Consider the following 21,725-nt stretch of genomic DNA (forward strand, 5'->3'; position numbering starts at 1 on the left):
ATGTCACGAAAGCCTCAGACTCTCTGATAAACATAAATATACATATGTGCAATATGTGCAAGTGTGCATGCACCCAGAAAGTTGCCATGTTGCCTACAGTTTCTAAGGATTCATGAATTGCAGATGAGAAACCTTGAACTAGATGACCTTTAGGATTCTTTCTAACACTAAGGATCTGTCAAGCCAGTACTTAAATCTTCATGTATAAATTCCTATCCAGTCATTTGGAGTCTTTTTGATGGGGTCAGTCAAATTTCAACAGCAAAGAGAATGTTGGTTTTTTTTTTCCTTTTGTTTGCCTATTTTTTTCCATTTATTTATGTACTATCTAAAGAGCGATAAGAAAAGGTAGCATATGTTGAGTACTCAGTATTGAAAAGATACATTCTAAACATTTTGCATATACATATTATTTAATCCTAACAACAGTTAACACTAAAACTGAGGCATAGAAGGCTGTAGGCAAGTGTTGAAGCCACATATTATACTTGTACTGAAAGTTATATATATTTTTTAGTTGTATGTTATATTCACAGTGAAGCAAAAGTCATTATATAAATACCCCTATCACTGGAACACAGCACAAGGAGATCTTGCACAACTTAAAAGCTTTTACTTGTGCTAGAATATCCACGTTAGACAATTAATAGGTCCTTTTTCAGAGGATATAAATCATGGAAAAGAACTGAAAACAGGCTGAAGAAAGTAAATGAGGCAGGGGAATGGGAGTTGTAGGGCAGGATGGTTGCATGTGTGCAGATTTTTAAGGAAGTTCATCGAGAATTAAGCATATGTTTGATGTTAGAAATGCTGGAGAACATGATTGGCTAATAAAATAATCAAATTGTTCACAAGGTTTTATAATACAGAGCAACAAATTCACTGACTTCCTTTAAAAAAAAATCAGACTAGTACTCTGTACTTGATAAACTTCTCATGGTTATAAGTATGATTCCGAAATACACAAAAACATCAGAGATCTGGAAAGTTACACACAGACCATGGGCCAAATCGGTTCCCATGCCTGTTTTTGTAACAAAGTCTTATAGAAACACAGGCACATGCATTCATTTATAAGTTTTCTAGGATTGTGTTCATGCTATAACAGCAGAGCTGAGAGTAGTTGTAACACAGAATATATTTTCCATAAAAATGAAAATATTTACTATTTGGCCCTTTGCGAAAAGAGCTTTCTGAGCCCTGAACTAAGGCATAGTTCTATTTTGGAGCCAAGATTGAATAATTTAAAAACTTTTTATCATTATTTCTTCCATATTTCTCAGTGTTATAGGATGAATATGGAGTATGTTTCTCATCATGAACAGAGCTGCTTTTGCAGAGGCATGGAGACGCAGTTAACAATAGGAACTTACTACCTAATAAGGAGAACAAAAAAATAAGACTATAAAAAACTCAAGCCTACAGAATTACTCCCTACCTTCCCCTTCTAGAAATGTCTTATTCACTTGGCTTCTGGAATCCTACCTGCTTCTAATTCTCTTCCACTTCACTGACAGCAACTTTCCAGGCTCTTGTGCTGTCCTGTCAACCCAACTCCAGTCCTGCAGCTCAGTGTTGGACCTTTTCTCTTTCCCATTTACTGTGAGATACCTCAGTCTAGGGCCTCACCTCAGTATTACTATTGCCTGTGACCCCAAAGGCCCATCTCCAGGTCTGCCTTGCCCTGAGCAGCAGCCTCTCATTTCTTTTTGTCTATTTGACATGCTTCATATCATTCCACACTGAACTGGCTCAAATCTGAATTCTGGACATTGTCCCCAAAGTTCTTCCCTTGGCCCCTCCTTCTCCATAAAGGGTACCCATTTACCTATTTTTTTTTTTTTTACCTATTGTTTAAAACAAAAACGTAGGTTTCATGGCTGACTCCCCTTGTCCTTGAGTTCACAGAAATCACACTTCTCCCTGCTTCCATCCATAGCATCCTTATATAAGCTGCCATCACTTTTTGTCAAGACTATGGCAGTAGCCTAGCAGCTACTGGTTCAACTATAGTCCTCCTCCCACCCGACCCCCAGGTACTTCTCCATCTCATCGCCTACTCTCTTATTGTCACTAATGACCCTCTGCCTCTTTGGCCATTCCGCTGTCCCCAGACAAGTGCCCACTCTTGCCTCAAGCCTTTATACTTGTGTCCCTTCTATGTTTACGTGCTCTTCCTTCTTCAACATCTCTCTTCTTTCTTCTCTACCTCTGTTCAAATGTCACCTCTCAGAAAGGCCTTCTTTGCCTTCCTCTCTATCTTAAACAGCTAATGTTTTGTCATCTCTATGTTTCTCCAGGCCTCCACACTACTTCATTTCTTCTTCATTTTAACGTTCTGTTTATGTATTATCCATCTCCTCCATCAAATGGTAACCTCCTTGAGGGCAGTTATTTTATCTTATTCTCTATAGTATCCCTCATGCCTGAAACATTGCTTGGCATTCATTCATTCATTTTTTTTTCATTCATTTATTTACTGAATAAAGATAGCATGTAAACTAATGAGGAGTTTAAATGTCAAATGTACAAAGACCAAAACAAAAATATCAAACTAGTGGGAAAGAAAACAGGCTACCAGAATGATAGAAAAGGTTGATAACTTAATAGTATTGAAATAGGTAACATTTCAAAGAGGAAGATGGACAAATCTCTATATAAATATGAAAGCAAAGCTTTAGTATAATAACTATGACAAAGGTTTAATGCTTAAACACTAACCTATATAAAGAGGTAGAATTCAGAGTAAAGGAGAACCATCTTAGACCATAATTAATGATGTCAGGGTAGGAGAAATGGATCATTGAGATAGCCTAAGACTTTTGTAGTGGGTATACTCATCTGTAACACACTACCAGGACAGTCTCAGGGAAGAGTAGCAAAACCTTATAGAACCACACAAGTATCTAAAGTCAAAGGAAAATCGTTAATTCAAGTTCAAATATAAAGCAAACTGCTCTTATCAACATCCAAAGACATAAACAGATATCCTCAGAGTTATCCTCATTCATATCTGAGTGGTAAATCATGGCTTTTCTTGAAACAAAAAGAAAATCAGAGATGGCCCCTAAAAGTCTGTGTGGGACCCAGACAGGAACTGAAGGTATACATAGTTTTACATATGTATACCATACATAATTTTACATAGACTGCAGATTGGAATGTAAATTCTAGAAGCATTTTGGTTGTATCAGATTATTATCATGGCAGGCCTGGGTTCACTGTACTAGGCCTCATGTCAAATAATAATGATAATTCCTCATCCTTAAAGCCCTTTGCCTCTTCAAAGTCATGATAAATACATGTTCATTTTATAACTACATGAGAATCAAGCAGAGCTGGAGGAGGATATTCCAATCCAGTAGGACAAGAAAAATGTATTACTGATGACAAAATATTATTTATATTAGATTATTATAAGAGAACATGAACTGTGTCTGGTTAGTAGAGTGGTTTCCATATGGTGGTGACTGGAATGCTCCATTTTTGCCTATTATAAGTGATCACCAAAATTGAATGCTTGAGGTTGGAAATGTCACACTTTGTGATTCCTTACCCAAGAACCTTCCAGCCCTCTTGGATATTTCCTGTGAGACTGCTCATTAAGAACCATTCTGGAAGTTTTCAGGCAAGGCCCACTGCCTCATTCACTGGGCTTTTCAGTGTTGAACTCATTCTTACCTTGATCCTTATTCTCTCATGCTAACAAGCTTCCCTTTTTCATAATGAAGATTCTTAGGAAATAACCCTGCACCAAACCTTAGCTTAGGACTTAATTTTTTTACTCTACAGTGAGGCAGACGGCTCTAGTCATCAGAGAATGTCTAGTGTGAATAGTTTATCAAAACTACCCCACAGAGGGATCCCTGGGTGGCGCAGCGGTTTGGCGCCTGCCTTTGGCCCAGGGCGTGATCCTGGAGACCCGGGATCGAATCCCACATCGGGCTCCCGGTGCATGGAGCCTGCTTCTCCCTCTGCCTGTGTCTCTGCCTCTCTCTCTCTCTCTGTGACTGTCATGAATAAATAAATAAAATCTTTAAAAAAAAAAAAAAACAAAACTACCCCACAGATTCTTCCTCATACTTTCTCTTTACTCTTACCTCGAAATACAGATTAAATAAAGACTACACATGTTCAGAATTCTGAAATCTATTAAAAGCAAAAGCTGAAGTGAATGAAAAAAAAAAACAAAAACAAAAACAAGAACAGTCCCCGCTCCTGTAAATATGCCCTAGACTATGAGCTGCACAGAGGCAAGGGCCTTGACTATTTCCATTCACCATAAAATTCCCTTGAGTGGCACAGAGGTCAAAATGCATCTAAAATTTAAAAATGAAAACCCATTTGAAGAAATGTTCTACTTATTTATAACAAAATAAATGAAATATATTTAACTACCCTACAAATATTAATAGAACTATTACCTTCTAAAGTCAAATGAATTGGAAAAACATATTTCAATAACAATTTTAGTTAGGAAAAATATCTCAAAAAACAGAAGAGAATTTCATAACAAATTGATGATTAAGGCCTCACTTCCTTCAGGTTTTTTAGTTGAAACAAAAAGAAAAATTTATTGAGAAATTTAAAGATACACAAAATTATTTGTAATATATGTTGTGATATATGCCCTCGACCACGTGGCCATCCTTACACCCTGTAACATACGTCATTTGTCTTTCCAGGCCCTTATGGTTCAATGATGCACCTCCAAATCCCATATGACTTGTCCTCTCTAGCCTTGCTCCCCATCTGCCTCCACCCCAGCCCCACTTGTCCCTCAATGCTTCTAGCAAGCCCTACCTCAGGGCCTGGGTATTCACTATCCCCTCTACTCAAAACATTTTGCCCCCAGATATTCGCATGGCTCACTACCCTCCTTTCTTTCCCTCACAAGGCCTTCCCTGACCTTGCCATCTAGAACAAATAGTTCCCTTCACTCCATCCTCTCACTGTATGCTTCTCTCCAGAGTACTCAGTGTATTTAATTGTAAGTGTTCATGTCTTCATTTGTCTAGCTGGCCTATTCGCTCTCGCAGGACAGCAGGTTATTGGGTTTTTTTGTGACTTTTTTCCCCTCATGCTTCCTACCACTTGGAAGAGTCCCTGCCACATAGCAGTTGCTCCAGAAATATTACCTGAATGAATGGCAGTAAACCTGAAGTTTGGCCATGTAATTCCTCAAGGACCTTATTATACAATTAATAACTTTAAATATAAAGTATATAAAATTTTTAAAATCTCAATGAAGGAGCCAGAGTTTCCTAGATAAAAATGTTGCCTTGGAACAAAAGATTGGTATGGCAAAATAACCATATGTGGGAAAAGATAACCAGAGACCAGAGGAACACTTCCTCTAACGTTTGCTTTCAGGGACATAAAGAGACTCAAAATACCAGTAGGCTGAAAATGTCTAAGACCATAGAAGCAGCTGCACTATTTTCCTCAGGACTTTGAACAACAAGAAAAAGTCATAATTAATGAGAACAACAATAAAACATTACTTTCCATCATGAATCGGTCTTTCTTAGTTAGCAGAAAACCAGGAAAGCTGGCATTTACATAGCAGCTAGGACTCAAGGCAAATCTGTTTTACCAGAGCCACAATAAGAGTAAAGCAAGTGTGGAATCAGAAGAATTGCAGGTCAGTAGGCAGGAGGGGCTTCCTCGGAGGAATCTAGAGAGTGTGCATCCCTGTTTTAGAAGCACTTTCCCTAAGCAGCAGGGCATCGTGTCCCAATTATAGGAAATACAGAGGTGAAAAGAAACATATCTGTGTCCCCCTCACCCACCTTACAAAATAGATGCAATAGGGATGGAGAGAGACATGGCTGAAATGTGTGTGCAGCCAGGTGGGCGACAGGGACTTAAAGGAGGTGAGGAGACAAGGACAAATCAAAGAAGGGATCAGGGAGGAGATGGTCTAAATAAGCAGTGCAGATGGGGAGATGGGAAGCATTCTAATGGGCGGGCCAGCAGGAGTAGAGAAAGGGAAGATGCACATATTTGGGAAATAAGAAGTCTCCAGGTTAGAGAAAGAAAAGGACAGGAAACAAGTAGGCATTAATTTTGTAAACACCAGGAGAGGCCTTTCTGGAACTGAAAGGCAGGTCAGTAGTCTATTTAGCAGGTACCTAGGAGGCAAGAAGGTTGCAGAACACAGGAGCAGCATCATTTCCATCAGAGCTTCTTGCCATGCACAGCAGTCCCTGTCTCAGATCTATTTGCTCCCAGCACAGCCAAAGCCCAGCTCAGAAACTCTTCTTATTCCTCACATTTATAAACCTCATCTTATACAATTTTTACTTTTCTGCTGTACTTATATTTTTGTTCAAAACCTTTTATATTTACAAATTGGGGCATCAAATAATCATAAGGTTATTACTTCACTGAAGTAATAAACTCCTGACAGACTAAACAAATGAGACATTTTTGCTCAATGTAAATTAATAGGTAGGTTCCATTAAGTTTTTGAAATCCTCTAAGGAGATTAAGGACTCCCATAGGGGATCAGAACTTTCATCACACAGAATAAAGGAACAACCCTTAAATGCACCATGTTCTGTAACACATCTGATGAGTCATTGCAGCGCCATACTGTAGGGACTAGAGTTTTCCATATGTCATCCTTAATGCTTACTACCAAAATAGGGTATGAAAAGATTTGTCGAATGAATGAATAACATTAATTTTTTTCATAAGTTAACATTTTTACCCATAAAGGCAAACTGAAAATTTTGCTAATGACAGTAAGAAAGATATATGGTACTCTACTCTTGGAGTTCCCTGACATTTTTGCTTTCTTGGAGAGCACAGTTCCTGCTGTGGAAGGTCAACCACACTATAATGCCTTACCAAATCTTATAACTCTTCCCATTTACTAACACCAAAAGGAAGCTAAGCTGTCCCATTGAAAATCTTCATTTCTGAATGGGCTTTTTCATCAACTTTAGCAATGAAATCTCAATCACAATTCTTTGCCATATCCTGTATCCTCCAAGAATATCTGATCCCATTCCTTAAAACTTCTCTTCATTTCTCATTTAAGAAAGGCCACAACTTAAAAAAAAAAGAAAGAAAAATAAAGAAAAAAGAAAACAATTAAACTAAGTCTCTTGGCTTAGCAGAAAATTTTAATTTAAAAATACTTTGCAACTTCAGTTATTGCAAATCAGCGATATCAGGCATCTTTTTCTTTTCTAGTTTACAGAGTTGTATCAGCTGGTGATAAACACAGAAAGATCTGTCATGATTTTTATATGAGAAAATAGAATCAGAATTATCCAATTTTTCAGGAGCAAAAGTTGCAGAGGTTCTTTACAGATAAGTAGAAATAACCAGCAATCTTATTTCATGAAATTAATTACATTGGGATGCTTAACCAAGGTCCACAACGTCTATGGATAAAATTCAAGGAGGCACATACTAATTTGGATAAGAAAAATATGCACTTTCATTTTTACCAAATTCTATCTGAAATTTAGAATTTCTTTCAATTTTGAATATAAGCAAAAATCCTTGGTAGTAATAGCACCAAATATGACTTCTCCACCAATGGATACCATAGATATTTCTATACTACAACAAAGTTGCTACAAAAGTCTAAAGTATCGCTTGTGTCCATTACTGCTTTGAAGTCACAAGTGATGACTTCCGGTTTCGTTATATATCACATCACAAGCCTGGCTTTTAAATATTATATTAATATGTGAATATAATTATTTTCCCTTGTAATCCTAAGTATTTTGCTTATACTTTTCAAAAACATTACTCTGAGAGTATCTATAGGCCTCACCAGACTACTGAAGGATTCATGGCATAAGAAAGGTCAAGAATGTCTGTGGTATATCCAATAGTAGTAACAGGGTATCAATATTTCAGAATGTGGTTAAAGAATAAAAGCTCCAGGAGAATTCCTGGGTGGCTCAGCGGCTTGGAGCCTGCCTTTGGCCCAGGGCGTGACCCTGGAACCTGGGATCGAGTCCCACGTCGGGCTCCCTGCATGGAGCCTGCTTCTCCCTCTGCCTGTGTCTTTGCCTCTGTGTGTGTGTGTGTGTGTGTGTGTCTCATGAATAAATAAAATTTAAAAAAATAATAATAAAAGTTCCATCTAAGAGAGATTCTATGTTAGGCCAGAAAACAAATTTAAGAGGACTGAAATCATATCAAACATCTTGTCTGACCACAAAGGAATAAAATTAGAAGTTAATTACACAAAGAAAACTGAAAAATGGGGATCCCTGGGTGGCGCAGCGGTTTGGCGCCTGCCTTTGGCCCTGGGCGCGATCCTGGAGACCCAGGATCGAATCCCACGTCAGGCTCCCGGTGCGTGGAGCCTGCTTCTCCCTCTGCCTATGTCTCTGCCTCTCTCTCTCTCTCTCTGTGACTATCATAAATAAAAAAAAACAACAACAACAACAAAAAAAAAAACTGAAAAATGTAGCAAATCAATAACATGCTACTGAATGACCAATAGGTAAAAGGGGAAATCAAAAGAGAAACAAATAAATAAATAAATACCCTGAGACAAACAAAAATGGAAATGTAACATACCAAAGTTTATGAGATGCAGCAAAAACAGTTCTAAAAGGTAAGTTCATAGTGATAAATGCTTATCTCAAGAAAGATGAAAAGTTTCAAATAAACAACCTAAATTCAGCTTCAAGGAACTAGAAAAAGAAGAGCAAACAAAAGAAAAAGTAAAGAAAGGAAATAAAGATTAGAATAGAAATAAATGTGAGACTGAAAAGATAAGACAATATTAAAGATCAATGAAACTTAGGGCTGGTTCTTTGTTAAAGATAAACAAAATGACAAAGATAAACAAAATGACAAACCTTTACCAAGAAAAAAAGAGAGGTTTCAAACAAATAAAAAATGAAAGAGATATTACAAGTGAAATCACAGAAATGAAAAAGAACTGTAAGAGACTACTATGACCAATTAAACACCCACAAAATCAATAATTTAGAAGAAATGAATAAATTCCTAGAAACATACAACCCAATACAACTGAATCGTGAACAGAAAATCTGAATAGGCCAATTATAGAAAGGAAATTGAATCAGTAATCAAAAACTTCTTAAAACACAAAAGTCCAATACCAGATGGCTTTACTGGTTAATTCTGCCAAACATTCAAAGAAGAACGCCAATACTTCTCAAATTCTTCCAAAAACTAGAAGTGGGGAAAACTTTTCCAAATACATTTTATGAGGTCAGCATTACCCTGATACCAAAACCAGACAATGATGCCACATAATAAAATAAAATAAAATAAAATAAAATAAAATAAAATAAAATAAAATAAAATAAAATAAAATGCCAATATCACTGATGAACACAGATGCAAAAAATCTCAACAAAATACTAGCAAACTGAATTTTAATGATCATTAAAAAAGTTATACACCTTGATCAAATGGGATTTATTCATGAGATGCAGAGGCACAAGGATAGCTTAATAGTAGCATATCAGTGTGACACATGAAACTAATAAAATGCAGAAAAAAATCATCACGATCATCTCAAAAGATGCAGAGAAAGCAATTGCCAAATTCAACACCCATTTATGATAAAAATTCAACAAAGCAAGTAAAGAGGAAACATATTTCAACATGATAAAGTCCATAAATAACAAGCCCACACCTAAAATCATACTCAGTAATGAAAGGCTGAAAGCTTTTCTTCTAATATCAGGGATAAAAAGGATGCCCATTTTTACCACTTTTATACAACATAATATTGAAAGTCCTAGTCAGAAGAGTTAGGCAAGAAAAAAAAAAAGGTCATCCAAATTGGAAAGGAAAAAGTAAAACTATCACTATTTGTAAATGATATGATATTATATATAGAAAAGACTCCATCAAAAAAAAAAAACCTGTTAAAACTAATAAATTTAGTAACAATGGAGGATACAAAATCAATACACAAAATCTATTGTGTTTCTGTACATTAATAACATTCTATTAATTAAGAAAACAATGCCATTTAAAATTGCATCAAAGAGAAGAAAAAAAAAACCCTAGAAATAAATTTAGCCAAGGATGTGAAAGACCTATATATTGAAAACTACTAGTCATTGATAAAAGAAATTGAAGAAGACACAAATAATGGAAAGATATTCCACATTCATGGATTAGAAGATTGTTAAAATGTCCATATTACCCAAAGCAATATACAAATCTAATGCAGTCAAAATTACATTGGTACTTTCCACAGAAATAAAACAAATAATCCTAAAATCTGTATGGAATCACAAAACACCCCCTAATAACCAAAACTGGAGGCATCATACTTCCTGATTTCAAGCTAGACTATAAAGCTATAGCAATCAAAATGGTATAGTATTGGCATAAAAACAGACACATAGATCAGATGAACAGAGACCGCTGAAATAAATCAACACACACATAGTCGATTAATTTATGATAAAGGATCCAAGAGTATCCAATGGCAAAAGGACAGTCTCTCCAATAAATAGTATTGGGAAAACTGGACAGCCACAGGCAAAAGAATTAAACTGGACCACTGTCTTCCACCAAACACAAAAATTTACTCAAAATGGATTAAAGACTTTAACGCAAGACCTGAAGCCATAAAACTCCTAGAAGAAAACACAGGCGGTCAGGTCCTTGACATTGGTGTTGGTGATGATTTTTTGGATTTCACACCAAAGCAAAGGCTACAAGAGCAAAAATAAACAAATGGGACTACATTAAATTAAAAAGCTTCTGCACAGAGAAGGCAACCATCAACAAAATGGAAAGGCATCCTACTGAATGGGAGAAAATATTTGTAAATCATGTATCTGGTAAGGGGCTAATGGCCAAAGTACATAAAGCACTCATACAACTTAACAGCAAAACAAAACCAAAAAACAAAAAACGCAGCAACAACAAAACCCAAACCCAATCAGTCTGATTTAAAAACGGACAGAAGATTTGAATAGACATTTTTCCCAAGAAGACATAGGATGGCCAGCAGATAGATGAAAAAGTGCTCAACATCATTAATCATCAGGGAAATGAAAATCAAAACCACAATGAGATATCACCTCACACCTATCAGAATAGCTATTATCAAAATGTCATGAGAAAACAAGTATTGGTGAGGATGTGGAGAACAGGGGACCCTTGTGCTTTGCTGGTGGGAATACAGGAGTGCACTGGTGCAGCCACTATGGAAAACAGCATGGAGTTTCCTCAGAAGGTTAAAAATAGAACTACTATATGATCTAGCAATTCCTAAGGAACTGAGAACACTAACTGTAAATGATAGCTGCATTCTCATGTTCATTGCTGCATTATTTATTGTAGCCAAGATATTGAAGCAGCCCAAATGTCCACTGCGGGCTGAAGGGATAAAGCAGATGTGGCATAAATATGTATTTTCATCTATCTATCTATATATAGATATATGTATATATGCACATACATACACAAACATATATATGTATATATATACATATATACATACATACACACACCATGGAATATTTGTAATAGGAAATAAAGAAGGACATTTTGCCATTTGCAAAAACACGTAAGAACCTTGAGGGCACTATTTTAAGTGAAAAAGGTCAGACAGAGAAAAACAACTATGTATGATTTTACCTATATGTGGAATCTAGAAAAGGAATGGAGAAAATATGCTCATAGATACAGAGTTGCCAGAAAGAAGGGAGTGGAGGTGGTAGACAGTAGGTGAAGTGGGTGAAGGTGGTCAAAAGGTACAAACTGGTAGTTGTAGAGTAATTAAGTCATTGGTGATGTGTACTATAGTGACTGTATCGTATTACTTGCAAACTGCTAAGAGAGTAGATCTTAAAAGTTATCAGAAAGTTTTGTAACTGTGTATAATGGGTGTTAACTTGCCTTACTGTGGTGATCATTTAATGATACATAAATAATTATGTACACCTGACAATAAGATAATATTATATATCAGTTATACCTTAATAATACAATAAAACTCCAGTGATATACAGTTTCACACTCCCTAGTATGTCCAAAATAAAAAAGACTGACTACAGCAAGTGTTGAGTAGGATGTAGAACAATTAGAGCTGGTGAGAATGTGAAATGGTGCAGCCGCTTCAGAAAACAGTGTGGCAGTGCCTCAAAATGTTACATGTTGTATGCAAATGATTCTATTCCTAGGTACATGTCCAAGAGAAATGAAAATATAATATGTGAAAGAAGCCAGTCACAAAGGCCACATGTTATGATTCCATATACGTGGAATCCTATTCCACTTCCAGAATAGGTTAATGCATATATACAGGAAGTAAATTAGTGGCTGTGGGGGTGCGATGGGAAGATGGCAAGTGATTGCTAATGGGTACCGAGTTTCTTTTGGGGATGATAAACATATTCTGGAATTAGTAGGTGGAGATGATTGTGCAAAACCACCAAGTTGCTGGTAAAATTTAAAAGGGTGAATTTTATGATATGTAAATTTTATTTAATGAACTATTATTGGAAAAAAATAAAGTAACCCCAAATTGCGCTTTCTTGGCTTTAAAAGATTGGAGATGAAACATATTTTTATCCTCTTTTATGTCATGGCTGCAGTGTGAGTTTTACTCACAGGCCTAGATGACATGTGTGTAGTGGTCTTGAGTCCGGTCTGTGGTCAGCTGTCCCCCAAGTTCCCTAAATAACCTGTGCATAGACAAGGCTGCAGCTTGTGCTCAGGCGACCCTCGGGACTAGCAGCAATGTGGGCCAGTAACCTCCTCACCCCAGAGTGGGGGTTTTTCCAGATGAAGATTGAGGTCATTCACCAGGCAGTAGGGAAGCATCTTTGCATTGTGCCCAGCTATATTTGGCCTGTAAATAACTCAGTGACAAAAATTTTCAGACTTACTATTTTAGGACATTTTAATGTTAGGTTAACTTTTTTATTATATTTAGAAATAATTTAAGAAAAACATATCAGTCAAATTTATTTTTAAGGAATATGTTAAGAAACTGCAAAATATTGAATTGTTCCTTGACACTGTCTTTTTGGAAATTATTCAGTTCTATACATTAGCATTTTACTGTATTCAATGTGTCTCATAATTAAAAGATTACATAGGTTAAAAATGGCAAATAAAACAATCTTTTAAAGAATCAACTGTGTCTAAAGCACATGTTCTTAAACTGCTCCATGAGTAAAAGTCAAGTGGGGCTCACTATAAATGTGGATTTCCTGGAGTTCAAACCCCAAGAGATTGGTTCATTCTGAATTTTTAGAAACCCTTGAGATGATCCTTAGGAGCAAGGCTTGCACTTTGAGAAACACTGCCTTACGGACTTCAGCTTAGAATCGTTCTTTATTTTGCCACAGATAATTAATAGGTATTTCTTAAGATATTATTCAGCCATTTGATGTTAGAAATAGAGGACATTCACACTCTTATTCTGCTATTAGAAAATAATATTTTGTCACAAACATAACATTTCCAAATCTGTGAAATGGTAAAATGTGTCTGTTACCACCATCAGTGTCTCTGGGGCTGTTACCCACTAACGTGGTACTGTCTCCACCTGCTATTTCCAGATTTCTTTTGATCTGGCTGAGTATACTGCGGATGTTGATGGAGTTGGCACTTTACGGCTTCTGGATGCAGTGAAGACCTGTGGCCTTATCAACTCTGTGAAGTTCTACCAAGCCTCAACAAGTGAACTCTACGGGAAAGTTCAAGAAATACCCCAGAAGGAGACTACCCCGTTCTATCCTCGGTCACCGTACGGTGAGAATGCACGGGTCCAGCCTTGAGCATGCACCATGTTCTGTTGGCATGAGGCACGCGTGTGCTTCTGCCTGAATTCCATTCCTGTCTCTCATCTGAAGTCATTTGAGTGTGAGAGTAAGAGCAGACCACGATGACTAGATCTTGGGAAGCCTGACTCTATATACTGCTCACTCTCCGTATTTGCTGCCACTGCCTCCAGGGTGAAATTACCACTTCACTTCAGTGATCCAGGTTTATCCAGCCCTTCCATACAGAACACTTAGAAAGCAAAATTAGACCCACATGACTTTTTTTTTTTTTTTTTTACTTAACTATTAATGAGATTTGCTGAAATGATAGGTTTCATTTTTTTATTTTCCCAATGGAAGTTTCCTTGGGTTCAAATATTTTTTAAAAAGGAAGTTATTACAACTTATGTATTTGTAAAAAGAGTATTCATGAAAGATTTCAGTGGCCAAACTTCTAAGCCTCTAGAATCTTAAGATTTCATACATTTTTTTTTTCACTTTCTGATTCCTTAAAACTAGGATAAAAGAAATAAGACCTTAGGTCAACTTGATATATTGCACACACTATCATCAAATCATATAGATTATGGAAGACAGAACGGTAGGTATAACAAAAGTAAAAAAATTCTTAAATATTTTCCTGTGCACATGATTAACTGGCAAAGGAACCTTTATTTTGTCTTTCGCTTTGACTCATATTTTTTCTATCTTAATATGTTACAAATTATAATTTTTGCAAGTTGCTACTTCTCTAGCATGGGTGAAAATCACTGTCTTTTATAAAAAGACACCATCTTTTATAATAATCACTGTCTTTTATTTTGCTTTTAAAAAATTATTCTAACAGGAGCAGCAAAACTCTACGCCTATTGGATTGTGGTGAATTTCCGGGAGGCCTATAATCTCTTTGCAGTGAATGGCATTCTCTTCAATCATGAGAGTCCTAGAAGAGGTCAGTAAAAATGTTGATGGACAAGAGAATTTCAGACTTTAACAACAACTAAAACAGTTGTATGTTACATTCTGAATATATATTATACAGACTGGGGAAAACTTCACATCTATTTTTAACTATATTTGACCCTCGAACAACAAGGGTTTGAACTGCACAGGTTTACTTATACACAGATTTTTTTATAGTACTGTGCTATAAATATATTTTCTCTTATGATTTTCTTAATATTTTTTTTTCTGGCTAAGTTTATTGTAAGAATACAGTATATAATACATATAACGTATAAAATACATGTTAATCAGCTGTTTATGTTACCAGTAAGACTATTAGTCAACAGAACTCTATTAGTAGTTAAATTTGGGGGAGTCAGAAGTTACATGCATATTTTCTACTGCATGAAGGGTCCCCATCCGTTACCCAACCAAATTGTTCAAGGGTCAACTGTATTGTGAATGTCAGAAGTGGTAAATGAAGAAATGTAAATCCATACTTAGTATGTTTGCTAGGGTTTTTTTATTCAACATGAAAACTAAACACTGTTTTTATTTTATCACTTTTATTGGTAGGTCTTATCAAGCACATTTTCAACCTAAATATTAGGAAGTTTTAAAATGAATGTAAAAGAAGAAGTAGTAAACTAATGCTTGTTTCTGGAAATCACTCTTACTTGTATAGGCTCAACTTGTAGAATCTGTTTTTCTACTTTGAGTCCATTAGATATTCACTAACTTTTTTTTATATTCTATTTAAATAGGCATCCAGAAATTACCGTGCTTACAGAGTATGTGGTAAAATAAATTTGAAGTCAGTGCTTATATTTAAAGTCATTATCACTTTTTTTTTTCTTTCAGAAAACCATATTTTGTTTGTATTGGCTTATTTGCTTTTCATGGTTGCTGCTGAAACTGTTAGCAACATGCTAGCTTTTCCGTTCCAAATATTAGATTTTAAATAAGAAAATGTGTACTCATCATTATTTCTGATTTGCTGAAGCATGAGAAATCTTTACAAAATATGTGTATTCTTCACAAAGTGAAAATTATCTGTACAATCTAAGAAGTTTTATGAAATTTCACTATCATTTAGCCTTTTAGCTTGAGAATCAATAGGAAGTCTAATGTTATGAGTTGTTTCATGTCCAACGACTAGTAATGCTTATAACTTTTTCAATGAAATTTTATGTGACTATATAGCTACATAATTAACCTATAAATCATGAGGAAAGAGTAAAGTGACAGATTTATAAAGGTATCTTTAATGTCAATACATTTTTATTTTATAAGAGCATAAGTTAAAAATTCCCACGATACTCTGTTAAAGCATAAGAACCCAGTCTGTCATGCTTGTTGCCCTGAAAGAAAACAACTTAACAAGCAGCCAGAAAGATATCTTTAATTAAATTTTGTGGCTCTAGGTGTCCTTAGTAGAGGGAAAAGGAAAAGGAAGATCTTAGCTCTCCTTGCCCACAGCATTTGGTATGCAGGATGCTCAAGGCACCTTCAGTAAATGATAGTCTCTGCCTCTTTCCTTGTAAACATTTTTATACACATCGTTTGGGTTTCTGTGCTTTTCCCATACTTTTCTACCTGCAAAACAAAATAAGTGAAAGTCAATTGTTTTGGATCATGTTAGGTTAGGGAAAAGCATTCTTAGTTGCAGAATGAAGAGATACATTTAAAATATGATCTTCCCTCAAAAAAAGAAAATCCTGTATTTGCATATGTTGTAATGAGAACTAGTTTTTGTCTTTGTCAGTGCTAAACACTTCTTAAAAAAATTATTCTAAACTTAATACTTCTTTCTTCCCTCTCACCTCCTCTTAGTGATTGCCAAGTCTGTCCTCAGGCCCACTAAAACTCCTTCAGAAACATTCCCAGTGTCTTTATCTTAAACATACAGACAGGGTTATTCTATACGTAATATTCTACGTTGAGGGCTTTTGTTAAATGTTGTTAAAAACTTGACCTTGTAGCATATACCATTCTGTTTTCTTTTGTTATATATCTGAAAATTAGTATCTCATTTTTTATTTCATTTAATATCAAATAATGAAAAATAATAGCATATGTGGAAATGATGTAATACTTATTTGGTAAGATATCTAATACTTTATACTTACAGCATTTTTTGAATGTTGAAAATAAATTTTCATATTAATTTAAACCTACAGTAATACTATTGTTTTGTCCCAGTTATTATTTTCCAAAGAGATTCTCTACCAGACTGAGAATTCCTTAATGGTAGGTCTATAATGTTTTTTTGAATATTCAGCTTATAAAACAGTGCCTATCTGCTAATAAACATTTAATAAATATTTTTAAATGAATGAATGAATATTTCATGTTTTATTAAAACTTTACTGACTTGAAAGCCAGACAGTATGAATTAGAGAACAGTAGGAGTTTATATAAAAGTTTTAAATACATATTGTTTTACTGGTTTCAAGCATAAGGGTATAGCTGAAGGCAAACTATTTTGAAGTAAAGATTCACATTGTTATACTTCAATAAATAAAATGCATTTCTAATGAATAAGCCTATATATCTATAATTGCTATTGTACTTTAAGTTAATTTATTTTCTTAACTAGGTTGAGCACTTATATATTAGTCCTCCTTTGTCTTGTTATCACAGTGAGCAAATGCTCTTTATAGATAGTACAGTGGAGGGACACCTGGGTGGCTCAGTGGTTGGGTGTCTGCCTTCCGCTCAGGGCGTGATCCCGGGGTCCTGGGATCAAGTCCCACATTGGGCTCCCCACAGGGGCCCTGCTTCTCCCTCTGCCTGTGTCTCTGCCTCTTTCTGTATCTCTCATGAATAAATAAATAAAATCTTATAAAAAAAAAAGTAGTGCAGTGGTAAACCTCAATCTAGTCCTAAGGTATATATTACAAATGCCCAGTTAGTAGAGCCCAAACGGATGCAGCCTTTTTTTAGGTTGTGTACTTTTTCTCTAATGAAAAATATTTGACAAGGTCTCTTTTGACTGCAGAAATAGCATTTCATGAGAATTTCTAACTTTAAAAAGTATGGAAGAAGTATTTTTCAATATAAAGGTATTCTAAACCAGAGGTTAGCAAAATAATGGCTCATGGGCCAAATCTAACCCACCAGCCTATTTTTGTAAATAAAATTTTATTGGAGCACAGCCATACCCATCTGTTTGTATATTGTCTATGGCTGCTTTCACAGTGGAATCCCTTGGCCTGCAAAGCCTAAAATATTTGCTGTCTGCTCTTTGACAAAACATTTGCTGGCCTTACCTATAGAATAATTAGTTATTCAACATCAAGAAACTTTCAATGGGGTTTAATATCTCTCCCAAGGTAGTAAGATAGTCTTATGCAAAGGATTTCCAATAAATATTAAAGTCAAGGAGAGGGCAGCCCTCGTGGCTCAGCAGTTTAGTGCTGCCTTCAGCCCAGGGCCTGATCCTGAAGACCTGAGATCGAGTCCCATGTCAGGCTCCCTGTATAGAGCCTGCTTCTCCCTCTGCCTGTGTCTCTGCCTCTCTCTGTGTGTCTCTCATGAATAAATAAATAAAATCTAAATAAAATAAAGTGAAAGAGAGTCAGTAGTTAACCCAACCTAAACAAAATTCCTGAAGTAATTGGGTCAGTTGGGGTTCTGTTGTGCTCTATTAAAGTACTGAGGTGTAGAACCAAATCAATAGAAGCTGGCTGAAGATCAGTAGCTCATTCATAACAGCACCGTTCCTCCTGAGTTTTATACTTTTTAATTACATTTTTGACTGAATTATATGTCTTTTCTCTATTCCAAATTCTTTGTGGTTTTCTTTTTTGTTAAAATTTATTTGAGAGAGAGCCCATGAGAGTAGGGAAAGGGGCAGAGGAAAAGGGAAGGGGAGAGGGAGAGCAGACTCCCTGCTGAGCATGGAGCCCAGGATGTGGGGCTTGATCTCACCACCCTGAGATCACCACCTGAGCCAAAACTAAGAGTTGGATGCTCAACCAACTGTGCCATCCAGGCACCCCCACATGATTTCCTTTTTAAGTATACTTATTTTGCTTTGTTATAAGATTAGGATCTCTCTAAAAATAGTTGGGATCACCTGTGTTTGACACAGAATTAACCACTGGAAATTATTGTTGTAGAGAATAAAGCCAGTAATCCAAACACTTGGGCTCTCTTTCCCTCAGTCATTCTTTCAGTTAATGCAAGATGGTTGATATGCTCATGCTTTAGGTTTGCTTTTTTATAGAATGGAGGCACTTGAGTAATATTTACTACAAATTAATAATGAATAGTAGTTAAAATTCTTGGCTTAATGTGTCCATAAAGGCATGAAAATGTGTGATACGTATCATGTTCCGTGAATACACATATAACAGTAAAGTGTAGTTGCTTTATGAATAAATTGCACAAAACTGCACATGTATCTGAAAAGCTTTTGCCTCTCATATTGTTTCTCCAAACTAGAAATTCTGTATCTCTTTCATTTACATATCTCTATAGCTCTATGCACATAAATACAGTGTTCTGTTTGCTGTAAATGTGGCAAATGTCGCTATAGTGACACCTTTCTTTTCAAAATAGAGATTTATATATTTTCTTTTTGGGAAATAAAGGCTGTATTTATTGTCTAGAGCTATTAAATTTTTGTGAGGAAAATGTCATGTATGGAAAATCTTCTAGCTTTTATTGCTAAGTGTTTTTGAAAGACTAACAACATTAGAGTTTCTTTTCAAATATATTGTTTATCAGTAAATCTCTTAAGTTTAACATTATTCTACAAACCAGAACATTTATTTATACAAGCCCATTTTTAAACAGTAATATTTCTAGTTTTGATTGTTTATTCATTTAGGGGTAAAATAACAGGGATTCCTACTATTCATCACCTGGATAATTAAACCATTTTGCTAATTATATTTTATTCTTATATTAGCAGACTACTTTAGCATGTCACAAATACAAATTTGCTGACCTTTAAAAAAATTATAACATTAACATATTACATTAAAATAATATATTGAAAAAAAACCTTCATATTTTGTATGATCTTCAAGAGTGAACAAAGAGAGGTATCCTTCCATCTAGTTTCAGAAGATTAGAAAGTTCAAATGATTAAACTTGATTTCCTACTTTAATGACTGTAGCCATCATGATTAAAAGTGAGACTATGTGAACCTACCTCATCACCATTAAATTACTAGCAATGAGTCACCTGCAGTAGTGATTGGCTTCATCCTTTGAATCCCTTTAGCCATGATTTAGAAATCATGGTCCATGTTGACAATACTATTTCTTCTGTTTTCTTCCCATTCTTTTTCTTCTTTTTTAAGTGATTAAAACTAGAACATTTACTCAGCTCTACTGAAAGTATTATTTTTTTCTCAATAGGTTTTCTCCTTTCTCCTTCCATGTTTGACCCCTAAGTAATGCTGTCTTCCACATGCAGTGTGTAGCTGTACTACCTTCTCTGTGATCCAGGAGCTATTCAGTTGCTGGACTCCTGTTTTCTTTAGAATTCCAAGAAAGCCTAATAAATAGCACATTTATGTGCTTACTTTATTTTGTATTTTTTTCATAATCAAGAACTTTTTATCATTTCCCGACTGAGGGAATCAAAATAGCTTGGCCATCATCATCGTCATTATCATCAAGCATTGTAACAATGAATACTGTATTCGTAGGTGTTTTGTTGCATTTGGCATTGTGAGCTAATACTCTAAAGGTACTTTTAAAGACATTTTGACTAACCTTGTTTAACCTAATAACCTCGTTTAACTTACAGATTTCTTTATTTGTATGTGAAAATTCATAACACTTATTTTTTTCTAATTCTTCAATTTAAAAGTCTATATAACCCATTAGGTAATATTCTTTCTTTTAAAGAGCTTTTAGGGAACAAACAGCTGATATCCACTTGTATGTATTCTCCTCCAAAACCCTCAGAACTTATGAGATAGAAAGAAAGGAATTTAAAGATCATTCCATCCCATTTATTTCCTGAATGAAGAAACTGAAACACCATAAAGTTGAGTTGTCCAAGGTGACAAAACTAACATGTTGTCAACCCTAAAGCTAGAAATAATCCTGAAGAGAGGAATGACATAAACCTTATTCATATTTGCAGAAATAGCATGAATATGAACTGTGAATTGGAAGTGAGCAAATCAACCCCCATGGAGCAGAGCTGTACTTGTATTTTAGAATGAAGCAAGTGAAGAAGTTGGAAATTCATCTCAATTGCTCTTACTTTCTGTAAAAGATATTAATTTAATTAAAGGCAATAATTCTTTCAGATATGTAGCAGAATAATAAAAAAACATTAGTTTTATAATGTTAAAATATAAATATGATCAAAGCCAATGACTTGAGTATTACCAAGAAATTGGCAATGAAAGGAAATAGAACTAATGCAAAATATGTTAAAAATCATGAAAATAAGAAGATATAAAGTACTTTAGATATGCCTGTAATTAGCAATTTAAGACTACCGCAAATGGATGGTGTACTACTACTGTTTAGATATTCAGCCATTTTTAGATGATATAGCACATTCCTCTAAATATGGGCTTCATAAGAAATCATATATATCAGTCTAAACACAGTATTCACCTGACTGAGAGAATCTGACATTTTAAGGTTCATGAACTTGTGGTTTTGAGTTTTAGACTTGTTTGGTTTTTTGTTTTTCTTTTTTCTGCCAAGTGTTTTGCTTTTTAAAATGTCTAACCTTATTTATTACTATAAATTCATCTTCATATTTTTAAACTATAATTCCTATAAAATTAACTGATTAAGTCACAGTAAAATTTTAAATAATTTTCCCCTTCATTTTTTTCTGAAGATTGCTCTTTATTCATTGCTGGAAGATAGACTAATTCTCAAGGACCAAGGGTGAAGACATGAGAGTGGGGAGATCGTGATTTTGCCCCCTCAGAGAACTTGTGACAATGTCGGGAGGTGTTTTTGGTTGTCACAAGTGGAGATGAGGGTAGCAGCAGAGATGCCCTTAAACATCTTACAATACACAGGACAGTTCCAACATCAAAG

The 21,725-nt window shown here is 35.2% G+C and overlaps 1 protein-coding gene across 2 annotated transcripts in view; it reads left to right on the plus strand.

Annotated features, from left to right (window-relative positions):
• The window catches only part of GMDS (GDP-mannose 4,6-dehydratase), a 575,871-nt gene that overhangs the window by 252,690 nt on the left and 301,456 nt on the right, over positions 1-21,725 (plus strand). For both annotated transcript variants that reach the window (XM_077886286.1, XM_077886287.1), the window contains exons 5-6: positions 13,545-13,737; positions 14,596-14,700. In XM_077886286.1, coding sequence (XP_077742412.1) covers positions 13,545-13,737; positions 14,596-14,700 — 298 coding nt within the window. The remainder of the gene's footprint in view (positions 1-13,544; positions 13,738-14,595; positions 14,701-21,725) is intronic.

The sequence above is a fragment of the Canis aureus genome, chromosome 37, assembly GCF_053574225.1.
Source record: "Canis aureus isolate CA01 chromosome 37, VMU_Caureus_v.1.0, whole genome shotgun sequence".
NCBI classification, from domain to species: Eukaryota; Metazoa; Chordata; class Mammalia; order Carnivora; family Canidae; genus Canis; species Canis aureus.